We start from the raw sequence: 16,249 nt of genomic DNA on the forward strand, positions 1-16,249 counted from the left end.
TGCTCAGCTGGCCTCCTAGAGTCCACTGCTCTCTCTATAGCTTACCTCTGAGTTGCTGGCACTAGTTCTCTCTGGAGCTCATTGTTAGATTTCTTCTTTGCTACCAGAAGTGTGACTCTTTTCTACCTCATGTATGTCAACTTTATTCTTTCTTTGTGTCTGTCTGCAGACTATACACCTCTCCTCCTAGCTGGAAGCTCTAACTCCTCCTACTACACATGCTGCCATGATGATGGGGAAAGAAGGGGAAAAAAATCACGTCCCCAATCCTTTAACATTCCTGCCACCTCTGCTATAGATTTAGGGGTTCATATTCCATAAAGCGGATTCTAGCCTTTTATAGAGCTTAGCAAGATATCTTTTAAGAGGTGACCAAGGGCATGGCTAGTCTTCTGCCAGTCAAGGATTAGCTGCTCTTCTTATGCCATCAGGGATAATTTCATATATTTGTCATAAGAATGGACAGAACAGAAATTAGCTAATATGGAGTTGAAAATAAGTGTTAAGAGAGAGCACCTAGTTGTCATTGATGAGTTCAACTCACCAGTCTCAGATTGACTACATTCTAAGATATGAAAAGGACTGGCCAATGTGATTACTTATTCACAATCAGTAATCTTTGAAAAATAAATATGCCAAAATATTTATACACTTCACCAAAATACCTATGGCAGCTTTTTTAGTGATAGCAAAATTTGAAATGCTGTAGATGTCTATCAATAAGGGAACAGCTAATCAAATTATGGCATGTGAATATAATGGAATATTATCAAGCTATAAGAAATAAAAATGTGATATAGAGAAACATGGAAAGATCTACATTGACTGATGCAAATTGGAGTAAGAAGAGCCAAGAAAGCAATATAAACAATGACTACAACAATTTAAATGGAAAGAACAGCTACAGAACAATCAAAAATGTATGTTGCAAAATTATAAAGAACAAATATATGACTCCAAAGAAGAAAAGATATCTATACATCATTGTAAAAGTGGTATGTCCACAAGTGGTATATTGCACATATTTTTAGTCTTTTTCTATTTGTTGATCAATTTTGCTGATTTTTTTCCTCTTCTTTTTTCTTTAAAAATATTTTTATACAAAATAGCTTTTAGGAGGGATTGAATTTAAAAGATGCATCAATAAAACTTATTTTAAAAAATAAAAGCAATAGAGAATGGGACAGGTTCTAGAGAAGAATAGATGCTATTCTCATTTTTAAAAAGATAATGTTATCCACATTCAGCAGCACTGACTGCTGTATACCTATAAAAGAATGTTCTTGACACCTAGACACTGCCAATGGGTTCAACATCAGAAACTATTATGGGCTTATCAGTGGAACATAAAGAAGATGCATCACCATCTGCTTTGCCTTTCTCTTCCAAGGATCACTGCCCTCTCCATCTGACTTGGAGTTGAAACCTCCTCTATGTGCTGTCCCCTTACTATTAGAATATGAGCTCCTTGACAGCAGGGATTGTCTCTGTTTTCTATATGTATCCCAAGTGCTTAGCACATGGCCAGCACTTAATAAGTGTGTTGGGTTGGTTTTTTTTTTTTCATTCATTCATTCATTCTTGCAAGCTATTGGTCAGTGAGCTGAACTTGAATACCTGGAAGAATCCTAAAACTACACCAAGTTAAATAATTCACCACAATTTTTTCTTTAAATAGCCAGTTCTTATGGTGTACTTTAAATCCTATGGTTTATGAAAATTTGTATACAATTTTCAGAAACATAATCATTAGTTAGAAAGACATGTAGTTGTATGTGTATGTATGAATTGTTATTTTTCATTGTTAATGGCTAGGACTTTGAATTTTCTTTTTTTTTTTGATAGTCTTTAAATTATCAAGAATCTAAACTGTTAACAACAGTTATTTGGTGTCTCTTTACCTATTTTGAAGTGAAGATTAGTGGACATGAGGGCCAAGTAGCATCATGTTGAATTTGCTTTTGCTTTTTCTAAGTTGTACAGTTGTAGCTATTTGTGGATTTATTTATTCAAAATAATTTATCCAGGTATTTATCTCAAATTTATTCCATAATAAAGAAACTTAAAAGTGTCTAAGTATGCATATTACACATAAATATATTTTATTTTTACAAGTTAAAATAAAATTAATGAATGATGATCATAGAATATAGCATGTTTTATTAAAATTTTGGTGTAATTCAACAATCAACAAAAGAATTATCAGAAACATATATAATATGTTGCTATTTTAGCCAAATACCAGATAAATAGTAAACAACTCATCTAATTAGAAAATAATCTAAACTATTTTGCATGTTTTACTTAATCTAATAAAAATGTTCATTTTAATGATTGAGAGGAATTAATTTAAAAATGAAATATAAGAACAGTGTATTTTTTAGTATTATTTTATGTTATAGATTAAACATTGCTTTTGTTGACGCTTTCTTTTTGCTAAAATACCTTCTATTTTTGAAAAAGTGATGGTGTTATTTACATTAATTCATGTGGCTTGTTGTAAAAAAAATATATATGCCATAGCTCCTTTACTTAATGGGATTCTTTTCTCGTTGCAGTGCAAACGGCTAGAGCAGGAGCTTCATCATCTGAAAGAGCAGAACCAGACTTCAGCAAACAACATGAGACATCTGACTGCTGAAAACAATCAAGAACGTGCTCTGAAGGTAAATCTCCATTCCTTCTTGCAGGCAAATTAAGGTTATAAGCCCTTGGTGCCAGCTTTCTGTGCTGCATATATCAGTTGTGTACATTTCAGCAGAAGTGAGCTGTGGTGTTTGCCAACAACCCCTTCTTTAAACACAGATACAGAACCCTTCTGTTATGGTATTATTTTATTTGTGTGTGTGTGTGTGTGTGTGTGTGTGTGTGTCTGTATGAGTGTGTGCATGAACAAAAACAACATAGAATGATATATTCTCAGAATTGTCAAGGCAGTGTTATGGCAACTTTTTGGCATCCGTTTTATTCTCCTATCTATCTGTGTATTACTTTTTTGTTTAATTGAGATTAATCACATTAAATTATGTGTCTTTAAATGTGGATCTCTTCTCCTCAGTATTCACTAGATCAATAATAACATGACCTGTATTAGTGATGCACACAGTTGATACTTTTTTGAAAAGGGTATCTTTAAAAAAAAAAAAAAGCAAGTTTTATTGGTAAGAGGAGGTGAAAAGAAGCAAAGACAATAAATATAGTTTTACTTTTTTCAAAGGCTGAGACAAAGTTGGTATTTAATATTTATAAACTACACTCTGTTATTATGACATGTAATTAATTATACAAGTTGCAATTCAGCTCTATTTTGAGATATGTATATATCTGTTTCCTAGTATATGTGTATGTATAAAACATAAATTATATACATATATGTGTGTATACAAATGCATATATATATTTATTTATATACACACATGTTCATCTATATACCCAAAGGGGATATTTGGTGTATATCTTTCAGTTGTTATCTTTTTATTAAAAAAATGAACACATTGAAGAAATTGATATTATTGCAAACTCCTCACTTAACACTTCTTGCAATTACAAGGATGCAATGATGATTTGAATGGTTAGAAATGGAAGGTTGGATAAAGGTTATTGATAGAAAGAAATAGAAACAAACCACTTCATTAACTGATGTTTTCTTCTCTTGGACCTGTCCCAACTCTGAATGCAATGATATCATTCCCATTCACTTCCTAAGTGTTCAAGATTCTTCTTTAGTTATTTATCATAGAGTAAACAGATGATTTGTGTAACCTGAAATTATGGGCATAGATAAACTAGAATATTGGAATGATACTTCTGTAGAACACAAGCATTGAAACTTATCCTTACCATTGATATTAGATTTGTTACTTGAAAACTATTTATAAAAGTATACATTTCAGTAATCAGATTTCCAAAGTAATATCATGAGCACTTTATTGGGCCCTCAACTTGTGTCACTTGTGATGAAATTTCTGTTTTCATATAATTAAATTAATTGAATGCAAACATTTTTACAGAACTGTAAATTAGAGATTCCATGGCCATTTTACATAATTGTAAAATATTTGTCCTTAATGTAAGGAAAAAATTTAACTGGTATGCTTCCTTAAAAATTACTTTATGATAGGTGTTTTTAATTCCACCTATACTTCTTTTGTTTCAAATTCTGGGAATATATTAGTGGGTTTTGGTGGATTTTTTTAGCTCCGTATATACAACATTTATTCAGTGCTTAAATTTGTGGAGATGACTGATTAAATTATATAAACCTAAAAAACTATTTTTATATGATAATATTAAAGAGCCCCTGTAGTAATAATAAAAATATATGGAAGACAAGTTCTCTACACAGCTCTACTACTTAAATAGCTGTGTGGCTTCAGACAAATTACTAGGTCTATGTCCTCATCTGTAAAATGAGGGGTTAAACTAGATCTCAAAGATCCATTCCAGCTCATTTTCTATGATCAATACTTTGGTTCAATAATGCCAGGGTCTTTTATGGGAATTCTTTTTCAATTCAACAAGTATTACTGAGATCATATTCAAGATAGAGCTGAGCCAGTCACTGTCAACCAAACAGAAGTAACAGCCCCGTCCTTAAGGAATCAAGTTTGTGTGTGTGTCTGTGTCTTTGTGTATGTCTGTGTCTATGTGTGTTTGTCTGTGTGTCTGTGTCTATATGTGTATGTTTTGTTTTGATTACCTTTTTAAAGATAAGGATATAACCTGACTATCTGAAAACTCAATTTTTCAACAGCTTTTGACCCTTGCCATCCATTGGATGATTAATATTCTGCTAATCCATTACTAAGGATTTCATAATTTTCTGTGGACACACTAATTTATTTCCTGTTTGTTATTTTATATGCATAAAATTATTTTCTGTCATTGTTTAGCTTTCTGTTGCAGTAAATTGTTATAAAGTAGTATTCAAAATACAAGAACCATACTACTAGGTATCAACATAACATTTTATTAGTGGTATGAATGACTGAGGCAATATCTCAGTTGGGAGAGACAAAAGCTATAATGATTTATGGTTGAGGTTTAGTAGAATTCAGATGATAATCTTCAGTCAATTTGCCTTTGTTTAAAAATCCTTTTTTTTTTAATTTAAAAATTTAAAAAAATGTTTAAAAATATACTTTCAGAGAAGATCAAAAGTATATGTCTTAAAGTAACTTCCACTTTTTAAAGTTAAACTGTAATTAAACTCTGTAAAATATAAATTCCTCTATTTGTTAAAGAACTCAAAAAAATGTAGTTTGATTGTAGATTGCCTAAAATTTAAGAGCATTCTAAACATGCTTATTTTTCTGCTTTAAATAGTTTCCATTCTTTCCATAATGATTTTTTTGGCATATGAATTAGCTTATTGAAGAGGAATACAGGCTGCAGAATTTTTCTCTTTTTTGCTATTTATTAAAGCCAGATATTATTTTTAAAGCATTTAGTGCCTGGCACATACTAGAAATTAAATAAATGCTTGTTCCCTCCTCTCCCCCCATTACTTATAATTGCTTCCGACAACGGTGGGCAAAAACTAGAAGAGGAACATCTTTGGTTAAAAATTTAGTTAAAGATAATCTTGAAATAAAGTTTTTCATTGATCCATGAACTCTTTACACATTTGATCTCTTTTTTTAGCTTAGGCAATTGAGGATATCAGCATTTCACTTATTTAGCTGTTGTTTTCCACAAGTGTAGAGGGACAGATTGAATTTTTTGGAATTTTAGAATAGAAAATAGAAACATTAGTTAATTAATTGGTACATTTTGCCCACTTCAGTCGATGTTGCTGAAATGTTCATCCTTCTAAAAGTTGTATGAATAGTAGACCCTAGTCTTTTTGAAAATAGAATGTTACATTTCAAACTGCCTAGAAGTGGGATGGCTGCAAGGTATTAAGTATAAGCATCAACATATACTGGGTGTAATTAATCCAGTTTATTAGGGACTAATAACATAGAATCATAGGTTTAAAACTGGAAGGAGCCTTAGAGGCCACATTGTCCAACTTCATTTTATAGGTGAGAATACAGAGGTCCAGAGATGTAAAGTGATTTACACCAGGTCACACAGGTAATTAAGTGGCAAAGCTGAGACTTCGGCTGAGGCCCCCTGGTACTCTTCACTTAGTTGCATAAAAACTGAAGACTATTTGAAAAAAAAAAAACATGGGACCACCAATCCAAGGAATATATGTTTTTCTTACTATGAATGTATTCTGAGAGTTCAAACCCATTTGCACAAGACTCTCCTCTTTGTTGGAGAATGGTTGGAGAGCTTAAGGTGACAAAACTTTGGAGCTGCCTCACACACTTTTGTGAACCATATCTAGACACGCTTGTGAGGACATACATAAACTACATGGGCAACATACACATACATGTGGGAGCTCATCTGCAAGAATAGAGCAGTAATTCCTGGTTGCTTATTTCTGTAAGAAATACTTAGTAGATTTAAGCCTTGGTCATTTAATGTTATCTTTCTGATATTCAGAAATTTTTGCTGTGGTTAATTTATCTCCAAGGGGGATTTTATTGTCCCATTCTGGAAAAACACAATTTTGTCCCCATTTTCTTTATTCTTCCTAGGAAGAGGATTTTATTAGGAGGAACAAACAATTTTGTTTAATTTTAATTGTAACCTAGAATTTCTTAAAGTATTTAAAATTTTTATTTTCTAGGGATTTTTAGATACTTAGCTATGTTTTCTTTGTTTTGAAAAGAAAACAAATGAAGACCATAATTGAATGTCAGTGCTGACTCAGTTAAGAGAATGAACTGAATAAGCCATAGCATGATCATAAAAAAGTAAAAGATGAGGGAAAGTATTTCAATTCTTTTTTTTTTAACCTTCCCAAGGTCTGTTTTTTTTTTTTTTGTAAATAAATGTGAGAAATTTTTTTTTAACAAAACGTGCACTCATATACAAAACAGAAAGTAAATTTGCTTTACAGGTAGTTGCTGTAAAGCAGTGTTGTATTGTTTGAGGATAAGTGTAGTTTCATTACTTACATGTGATATATAGCTGTATCCTTTGTAAAATCTGGATGTAAATAGTTAAACAAAAATTCCTCTAATTAACTCGAGTCATATTTGCAAATCTCCATTTTAACATTCTCCTTCTATATTTCTTTACAATTTAATCATTGAGCAGCTATTGTTGAATAAGATAAATCACTTCACATGTTAAAGAGGGTATTGGAATTTGAACAAATTTAGACCAATAGACACCCAGTAGTGGTTAAAAAGCAACCAAAGCATTATAAAAAAAAGAATCCAATTGAACAAATTGCCTAAGTTCCTACTAAGTACAAGGAACTGTGCTAGGTGCTGTAGGATACAAAAACCAAATCAGGGCCTGCCCCCAAAGAACTTTCATTTCTAGTGTAACTGGGCACCCAGATTTACCTGTGGGCAGAGAAAAGTTTTGAAACCTTACTATGAATTCTGGGAATTGTAGTCCTGGGCAGACGATGTTGTATTCTTCCTGACCTGAGAGATTATCGAAGGAGTTTCTCCATGGATGTATCAGGTTAAGAGGAAGCCGAGCATGTAATCCCAATGAGCAAGTTCAGTTCTAGCCACTGAGCTAGAACAGTTGGAATACTGGTTTGGAGCTGATTGAATGCAGAGGGCATTACAAGAGAAAGAACTCCCTACAGGCATTTTGTGATGCAGGCTCAGGAATAGCCTCTGGACATTTCAGGTTTAGTTTCATCAACCACAGCCTCTGCTCATTAGGAAGAAACAGATAGGGGTGGCTAGAAGCTGCAGTCTGATGTTCCTTAAGATGAACAAAAGGACAATGAAGTTGTTTAATTCCCCTTTTCCTGGTGCCTCCCTCTGGCAGACATTTATTACTTCACTATTTTCTCTAAATATCGTTCTTGTCTCTTAAAACTTATGTCATAAGTAATATGTAATGTGTGTGTGTGTTTTAATTAATTGCTTATTGGAGGATTGTAGTGGAGGAAACCAGAGACTAGCTTGGAAAACACAGTGTTAAACATTGTAGAAATTATTACCTTGACAAAATACTAGGATTGTTTGTTTGATGATTTGTTTTTCCATTAGTGTGGACTGAGCAAATGAAACAGAATCTTATGATTTTTATTTTGTGGTGAGTAGTATTTATACATTCTGCTAAATAGCTGAAATGAATTAGCCATGTGACTTGAGACCATTTTCTCCTAGTCCATGGAGTCTTGATTAAACAAGATTCAAGTGGCTTAGAATGGCATGTGTTTCAGTTATGGCCTACAGAATGAGGTATGAAGTAGATGCAAGTAGAGGTTGTGGTCCTGTCCTATGGGCTGTCTACAAGGAGGAAGAAGGTATGATCTGGGTAGAGTGGCCAGACCCCCCTCCCTCACCCCAAATTTCCAAAGTTTTGGGGCCATTTCCTCACCTGGGATATTTAGTTGAGGATTTTCTTTTATCCACTTTTGGAATTTTAAACTTTTCTTTTAAAGCAGTATTTTCTGCATTATTATTGCATGTATTAACAATGCCTATTATACAATATTTAAAATTTTTATATTTCTGAAAACTTTCATTAATTCATTTAGTCTCTACAATTTGAGTTTAAAGTTGGATCTAGCCTAACATTGACTACTTTTGAGGAAGATTACTGAATTTTCATATTTTAATTTGTAATTTCTTAGATTTTTTTCTTTCAAATTTGATTTACAATTTCCATTTAAAGTACCCCTTTGTTTCTTGTGATATTTTATTTTCTTCTCCCTCTAACTGATATTATAAGTTGTTTTTTTAAATGATATTTTCATTTTGAATTTCTTTTATTTTGCATTGTTTTGTTTTTCTTCTTTCTTCTCAGTGTATCAACATTCATTGAACTTGATCTATTCTATCCCTGTGTCTCCATTCATTTATTACTAGTACTTATTATTTGATGGTATCCAAAGTATCACCAATATCCAATTGCCTATCACAATGTGCAAGTGAAATGCCATTGTTAAAGTTGTTTATTTTTATGTTTGCTTTGTTGATGCTCAGCTGCTATTATTACTGCTAATGTATATAACTTCTTTCTGATTCTTAATATCCATTGTTTTGGAGCTTGGCTTACTTGTTTGGTCAGTTAGTGGACAGCCTATTGGTGATTGGTTAAATATTTGCATTGCAAATAAATAGTGCAAAAATATGAGTGTGATAGTTGAATAGTACTGGCACTTGATGAATGTTGACATTCATTACGTGATTACTGACATTTGGAGTAGACCTTGTGTGCAGAACTGAGGATATTATAGAAGTATTAGTATGCAAAGTAAAATAATTGGGAGATGGTAGAATAGTTTATTTTGTTCATGTTAGGACACTCCATAAGGATGTGCTCTGTGAATTGCCAAGCTCAACTGATCATTTGGAATAGCTGAACAAATTCAGAATAGAGTAGTATCAGACATCTGACTTATAATCTCTTCCCAAAAGTAGGGAAGTGCTTGTATAAATGTTGCAGCATTACTAAATGATGGTCATGATACAGAACAGTAGTTTAGATACAAACTTAAACTTATACTTGGGCTTTCACCTATATAGGAAGGCAAGAGTCCGGAAGACAGGATCAGACTTTTTTGTGAGCAATGTTGATCATATATTCTCTATGCCCCAAGGTCAGTTTCATGTTTCAATGTTAAGTGTTTGTTCTATCAAGAGTTATCAGTATTTGGATGGAAGGCAAGTTCCCCTCAGAAAGCAGCATACTTATCTGTGAGGAGGCCCAAAGCTAGGTTCATTATGGTAGAAAAAGATAGTTCATTAGTATATCAGTAGAGTTCTAGGTCATTTGAGATGCACAAAGAAATATAACCTTTGATCAGGTCTAGGAAAAAATTGCCATGGTAGGAAAAAGACGGTCTCCATAGTTAGTACTTTCTCATCAGCGATAGATTCTGTAGAAATCACATCTGGGTATGCAATAGAGCTACTGAAAGGCTGGCAGGCTTCAGACAGAAATAAGATGAATTATATAATGGAAAGTTCTAAGGACCCTGCATTTGAATACCAGCAGAATCTAAAACACAGAAAACCTGGATTCACATTGCTGGAATATTTAAAAGGAATTCTATGGCACTAAAGCATCCAGTACAAAGGAAAGTTACCATACCAAATTTCAGTGTGGATTGACAGGTATCTAAGTCAGACTCATACATAGAAAGGGATGTTTCCTCCTGAAAAAGGAAGTAGGAGAAAATTGAAACAACCAAAAGACTATATCTAAATGATGCCATAAAGTGAAGACATTGGCCATATGACAGTTTTCCTTTTTTTAATTGAAAGTATATGCTAATGGAAGAGTTCTGACAAAAAGTCAGTTCTAAGAGATACCATTCTGTCCTACTCAGAAGCATATACTCTTACATAATCAGAGGAAGTAGAGCCCTGGAGGCATAGACTCAGAAAATAGAAATGGTTGAGAAGTGGCTGCAGAAATAGACCTATTCCACCTGGACGACTCCACCACCAGAAGAAAGCCATAAGGCAGAATGTTCTTTTGTTGCAATTGTGGAGATGGCCCTACCCTGACCCTGTGTACTCCTGACAAGAAGGTAGTTGTAGAAGTGCAGAAGCTGAGGGCCATAATACTAGCCAGGGAGATAGGACCAGGCAAAGAGCTCTCCCCAGAGCCTCTAGCAATAAGTATGATCTCATCAGCTATCATTTCCATATGGACTCATAGGACTCCATGCATAGGCAAAAGGGAACATTGAAGATGTGCCACATTGTTGTCTTGGACAGTGGGGAAAAGTCACTATTGTGCTCTAATCATTTTATGAGACACATTTGAAGAAAATAGCCTCACAACCTCTAGAAAGATTTGAACTTGGAGGACTGAATGACAAATCTACCTGTACTTGGGATACATTGCAGTGACAATGAAATCTCTAAATGACATTTCTGGTGTTAAGGCAGTAGATACCTGGATGTGGTGTACCCAGGCCCATTATGTGCAAATGGAATATCAGCTTTAGATGGAACCAATCCCACTCTTCAAGGTATTGTCAGAATACTGTAAACAACAAGTTGAGACAATATCTGTACACTTAAACTCTACATGTGATTGGTGCACATAAGAAGAAAGAGTCAAGTAGCAAATATCACAGGAGCATAGGGTTTTCATCCTCTGAAATGGATCCAGAGAAATTTAACTCTGTAGGTTTCCCAGAACTAGAAGACTGGAAGTAAAAGTTGAAGATAGAACCTCAGAAATGTATTCTTACTACACAAGTGAAATGTGAGATGTACATAAGTAGCAACTCACAAGGTCTATCTCACTGACTCCTGTTCATTCTGGGAAAGTTCTAAGCAAATTCCTTTCTCTGTGATGGAGGGCCTCAGAGACCATCTGAAGAACTTGCTGGCTAGGAATATTCACAGAGTCCACAGTAGTGGTGGTACTAAAGAAGAATGGAAAGCGATATAGAGTTATGTATAACTCTATACCTCTATCTATCTATCTATCTATCTATCTATCTATCTATCTGTCTGTCTGTCTGCCTGTCTGTCTGTCTATCAAGATTAAAGAACTCAAGTGAACCAGAGCATCATGCCAAGAGTTCAAGGTACCCTGGATTGTCATCCAGTGTTTCTCAACAATGGCTATTACCAGATGACTATGCAGAAGAACACAAGGAAAAGACCACTTTCATCTGATCAATTAGATTTTTTTTTTACCATTTTTGGTATATATCCCATTGAATCTGGGGGATACCTGACACTTTCCAAATTCTGATGGAAAAAGTAATTGAAACATGAATTCCCTGTAAATATTGGTATGCTTTGTCTTTGGGAACACCCTAGATCATGAGGAAATACTACTAAAAGTATTGTTTGATTAAAGGAAAATGGTCTAAAAGCTTCTAGTTAACACATGTCTGTTTTGAATGCCACTGTCAAGTACTGAGGTTAAGTGCTGTCTCACTGAGAGATGAGCAGTGACTGAGAAGAAAGAAGCAATTCTGAGTTGACCACATCCAAAGAAAATTAAAGATCTAAGGACTTCTCTAGTGTTTGGCAGCTATTTTTGCAAACATGTTAGAAACTTTTCTACTAACTGGATAACATCACTTGAGCATATGTAGTTGAAGAGACTCAGAAGCAGATGGATCAGGGCTGATACAAAGAAATCACAGGAGGACAAGCTGAATCTGGGTTTCCCTAGCAAGTCTCAGAGACAATGGCAGAGGCCACAAGTAGTCTGGGATTCCTAAGGCAGCTATTCCCAGGGAAGTCCCCAAAGCAAAGACATAGGCCTAAATTGAGGGGCAGCTAGGTAAGTGCAAAGAAGTGCTCACTGAGAAGTCCCCAAGGCAGACAAACAAAAAGCTGAAATTATGTGTCCACTGATTTGAGAATGGATGAGGAAATTATGCTATATAAATATAATCAAATATTACTGTATTATAAAGCATGGCATATTAAAAATCAGAAAAATATGTAATAACTTCTTTGAAGTGATGCAAAGGGAGACAAGCAGAGCCAAAACCAAACCAAAATAAAGCAATATACACAATGACAGCTCTGTACTCAAATGTACTCATCTCATCACTTTTTGGAGTTCTCTCAATTAGGATTAAATATGGGAGTTCTCTCAATTAGGATTAAAATGCATCCATGCCTGTTTCTCTTCTACAGCTCTCATTCATCCCCTGCCAAAAATTTGCAAGAAGGCATCCACCCAACACTCTGGAGTCCTTTACTTTTTCACTGACATTGTAAGGTATCAGTGGAGCATGCTCATTTAATTCTTCTAAGTTCTTTAAAGGAATGCTATTCTAGATCTTGCTGCCATACAACACTAGCAAAATGCTTGTATTGAAAGGATAAGTCTCACCAAAAGGGAAAATGACAATTGTTGGGAAGGCTTCAGGAAAATAGGCACACTAATACACTTAGTGGAACATTGATCTCTAATTAGTAGTTATTTGGAGCATTTTTATTATAATATAGTATTTGTTTTCATAACCTTCTGTCTTAGTTTTGCAAATAAATCAAATCTTGACCACCTAAGGTATTTTCTTGGCTCTTTTCATTACCTTGCTATAATTAACATTGGTTTAACAGCTTTCATTAATTATGGATTAAATTATTATCAATGAGTCAATCAGCAACCATTGATTAAGTGCCTATTATGTGCCATGTACTATATTTGTCACTGGAGATAAAAAATACTATCAATTAAGCAGTCTGCTGCCCAAGAGCTTACGTTTGATGTTGTGATTTCTCTTGTCCATTTCTCTTTTTAAAAAAATTTCAATAACTTGTTTAAATAATTCAGGGTTAAATCTTCTCAATTGCATATACTATCTTTTCCTAATTACTATTATTTCTTTTTGTTTATTATGAATTCTGATCTTAGCTCTGATCAGTGAGTGGTCTGACTATGGAAAAGTAGAAGAATAAAGGATAACTTTCACATACATAAATAAGTCTTTCATGTCTGTTAATATGTCATCAGTTTCAATCCTTTTTATGTTATTTGGTGCTTACTATTCCAGTGCATACCAATTCTTTTTTAAAAAGAAAATATTCATGATATAATGCTATAAGACTTCTGTATAATCTACAAGATTTTGACCTCATTTATTTCTTTTCTTCTGAACCATACTAGCTTTATTTTTTTTTTGAACTATACTTTCCCATAGATTTCTCCCCATCCTCTTATTTTTCTCACTTTTGCATTGAAGTCACCAAGTTGATTTGATTTGGAGGGATTTATGAATTTCTCTGTCACACCATCTCCAGCAAATGTTATAATTATTTTCATGGTGATTTTTCTCTAAATATTTATCATCAGTACTATAATTTGTGACGACCAAATGCCCAATGAAAAAATAAATCTTATTGCTTTGGAATATAAAAAAAACACTCAGCTAACTCCTTTTTTTAACTTTCCAAGGAATATGGTAATATCCTATATAACTGCATTATTATTTGTAATAATGTATAAACAAGTATGACAGTTACTATAAGCACCATGCTGACAAAGTTGAGGAATGTACTTTTCTTTTCTATTAATAACTATTAATACATTTCTTGGGGAATATGTTTTTAAATGAGATTTGTTGAAATTAAAAAATGTCTCATGTCAAAACAAGGAGTATCAAAAAACACTTTAAAAACCTTTCATGACTCCATCATTTTCTTAATATCTCATCACAGAGGCTAACTTTTTTGAACTTGTTTTCTTCACTGACTTCTAAAATTATTTGTTTCTATAGGTCTTCAAAGTTTTTTATGCAAAATATCTTCATAATACTTTTTCACTTTATTCCAAATCATGTTGTTTGAAAAAGTTTTTCTTCCCTATCTTCCATAATCTAAATTACTCAGAAACTGGAAATTTGTTTCTCATTTTGTATTTCCTGTAATATAGCACTATGCATAATGTATGATCTTATAAGGTTATAAATAATAATAGTTGATTGCCAGTGTATTTGTATGTAAACACCAGTTATCTCCTTTTTAATCAGTCTGCTTCCCTTTTCTGACTAACTCGGAAATATTATTTGTTGATTAATTGAGTAATTTAATATTTATTGAATGTTCAAAGGGTGGAAACATGTCATAGATAATCAACCTTGGGAGTCAGGAAGACCTGGGTTCAAGTCTTGTCTCTTACACATACTGGCAGTAAGACCATGGGTTAGTCACCTAACTTCTCAGGGCTCCCAGGAAACTGATTCTCAAGGACAATAAGTTACAGACCAGAGAATAAATCTTAATATCATACTAGATCAGAAGAACTCATTTTGGTGGAGAAATTTTTCATATCAGGATTTACTCTGAGGAAATTCCAGGATCAAACAACAATAAAATTGTCCATGATGATCTTTCAAGGAGATTAACAAAACACTAAGGTCCCTGGATTTGTGGAAATTTTGATACAGCAAATAACTAGCAATTTTTCTTATAATCAGTTTTGTTTTATATGAACCCCCGGGTGTAGGGTGAAGACCTGTCTGCTTTGTCTTGTTTTATTTCATTGCAGCAATATTCCATAAAGAAATATGCTTAGAGGTTAGTTGCTTAGACTTAGTGTTAATTATTCAACATATAGAAATAAATTTCAGTCTCTTCTAAAGTGATGTAGTTTATGTGGTCATATGCAAAACGTAGGGGAAAAAACTTAACAGTTTCTTCTGGCCAGTAAAATATCTCCTATATTCATATGCATTATGATCATTTGGATCTTGTACATGGAATTTTTTTTTTACCAAATGAACTAAATAATTTGGCATTTTGTCCTTAACAGAATGGATATATGTTAAAAATCCCTGTAAAATCCCTTTCTTTCTCACATGAAATCTACTTTCCCCATGACTTTCATTATGAAATCATTATTCTTTTTGAGCCCTTGGGATAGGCAGAGAATTAAATTATTACTTTCTGACCATAATGTTAAAAATATTATCACTATGTTAATTTGTTGATTAACTGATCACTAGCAAAACATATGTTAGCTTTTCTGTTTACTCTTTTGACCCCAACATAAGGTTTCATTTATTTGCCTTTTGGCTACTGCCATTGTTGAGGACCATTAGCCTAGCAAAGTATTTATGGTTGTTGTAAATTAGTTGGCTGCCAAAATTTAGCTACCGTAAACAGCAGAGAAAATAAAATATTCCAGCTAATGGCAAGCCATGGGTATAATCTGGGATGCAAGGTAATATCATAAACTTCTGTAATCTAGATTGATATGCTATTCTTTAGAATGAATCAGTAGTTTCTAATTAATGGATGTCTAACTGCAAAACCCTGTTTTTTGAGTTTGTCTCAAGCAATAGACACCTGCAGTGAGATTTTAGGAGTGTGACAGATGGTATGTATATGTGCTAGGTATATATCATTTTGTGATGGTGTCAGTTATACCCATCTATCCCTGGTTTTTTAACCTGCTTTCAGTGACTTGGCAGAAAGGCAGGATACCACTTATTTAAGCTAGGCAAAGGAGATCTTACCTTCCAACTACAAATTATTTACTTAATTCATTGGCCAGAAGAAGAGTTTAAGATGTTTATTGACTGGGTGACGTTTTCTGCTCCTGTCTAGTCTCAAACAAGGTTTTTTCTTGTGCTCACATGGGAGATCATCCTGTTCTGCTAGTGTGTTCCTAGACGGCTTCCTAGTCACTTTCACCAGCGTGTTTCAAAACTGAAGCTAGGGAAAAAATGGGAATATCCTAGTGAATATGGCTCCCTGCCCCACTCTGGTTCTGGGAAATT

The 16,249-nt window shown here is 33.6% G+C and overlaps 1 protein-coding gene across 18 annotated transcripts in view; it reads left to right on the forward strand.

The window, feature by feature from the left end:
* The window catches only part of MIPOL1 (mirror-image polydactyly 1), a 567,089-nt gene that overhangs the window by 322,556 nt on the left and 228,284 nt on the right, over positions 1–16,249 (forward strand). For all 18 annotated transcript variants that reach the window (XM_069082287.1, XM_069082288.1, XM_069082277.1 and 15 more), the window contains one exon: positions 2,559–2,666. In XM_069082287.1, the coding sequence (XP_068938388.1) occupies positions 2,559–2,666 (108 nt within the window). The remainder of the gene's footprint in view (positions 1–2,558; positions 2,667–16,249) is intronic.

This window comes from Petaurus breviceps, unplaced genomic scaffold, assembly GCF_028583685.1.
Source record: "Petaurus breviceps papuanus isolate PSGF00001 unplaced genomic scaffold, PetGlider_PUasm1.0 164, whole genome shotgun sequence".
Lineage (NCBI taxonomy): Eukaryota > Metazoa > Chordata > Mammalia > Diprotodontia > Petauridae > Petaurus > Petaurus breviceps.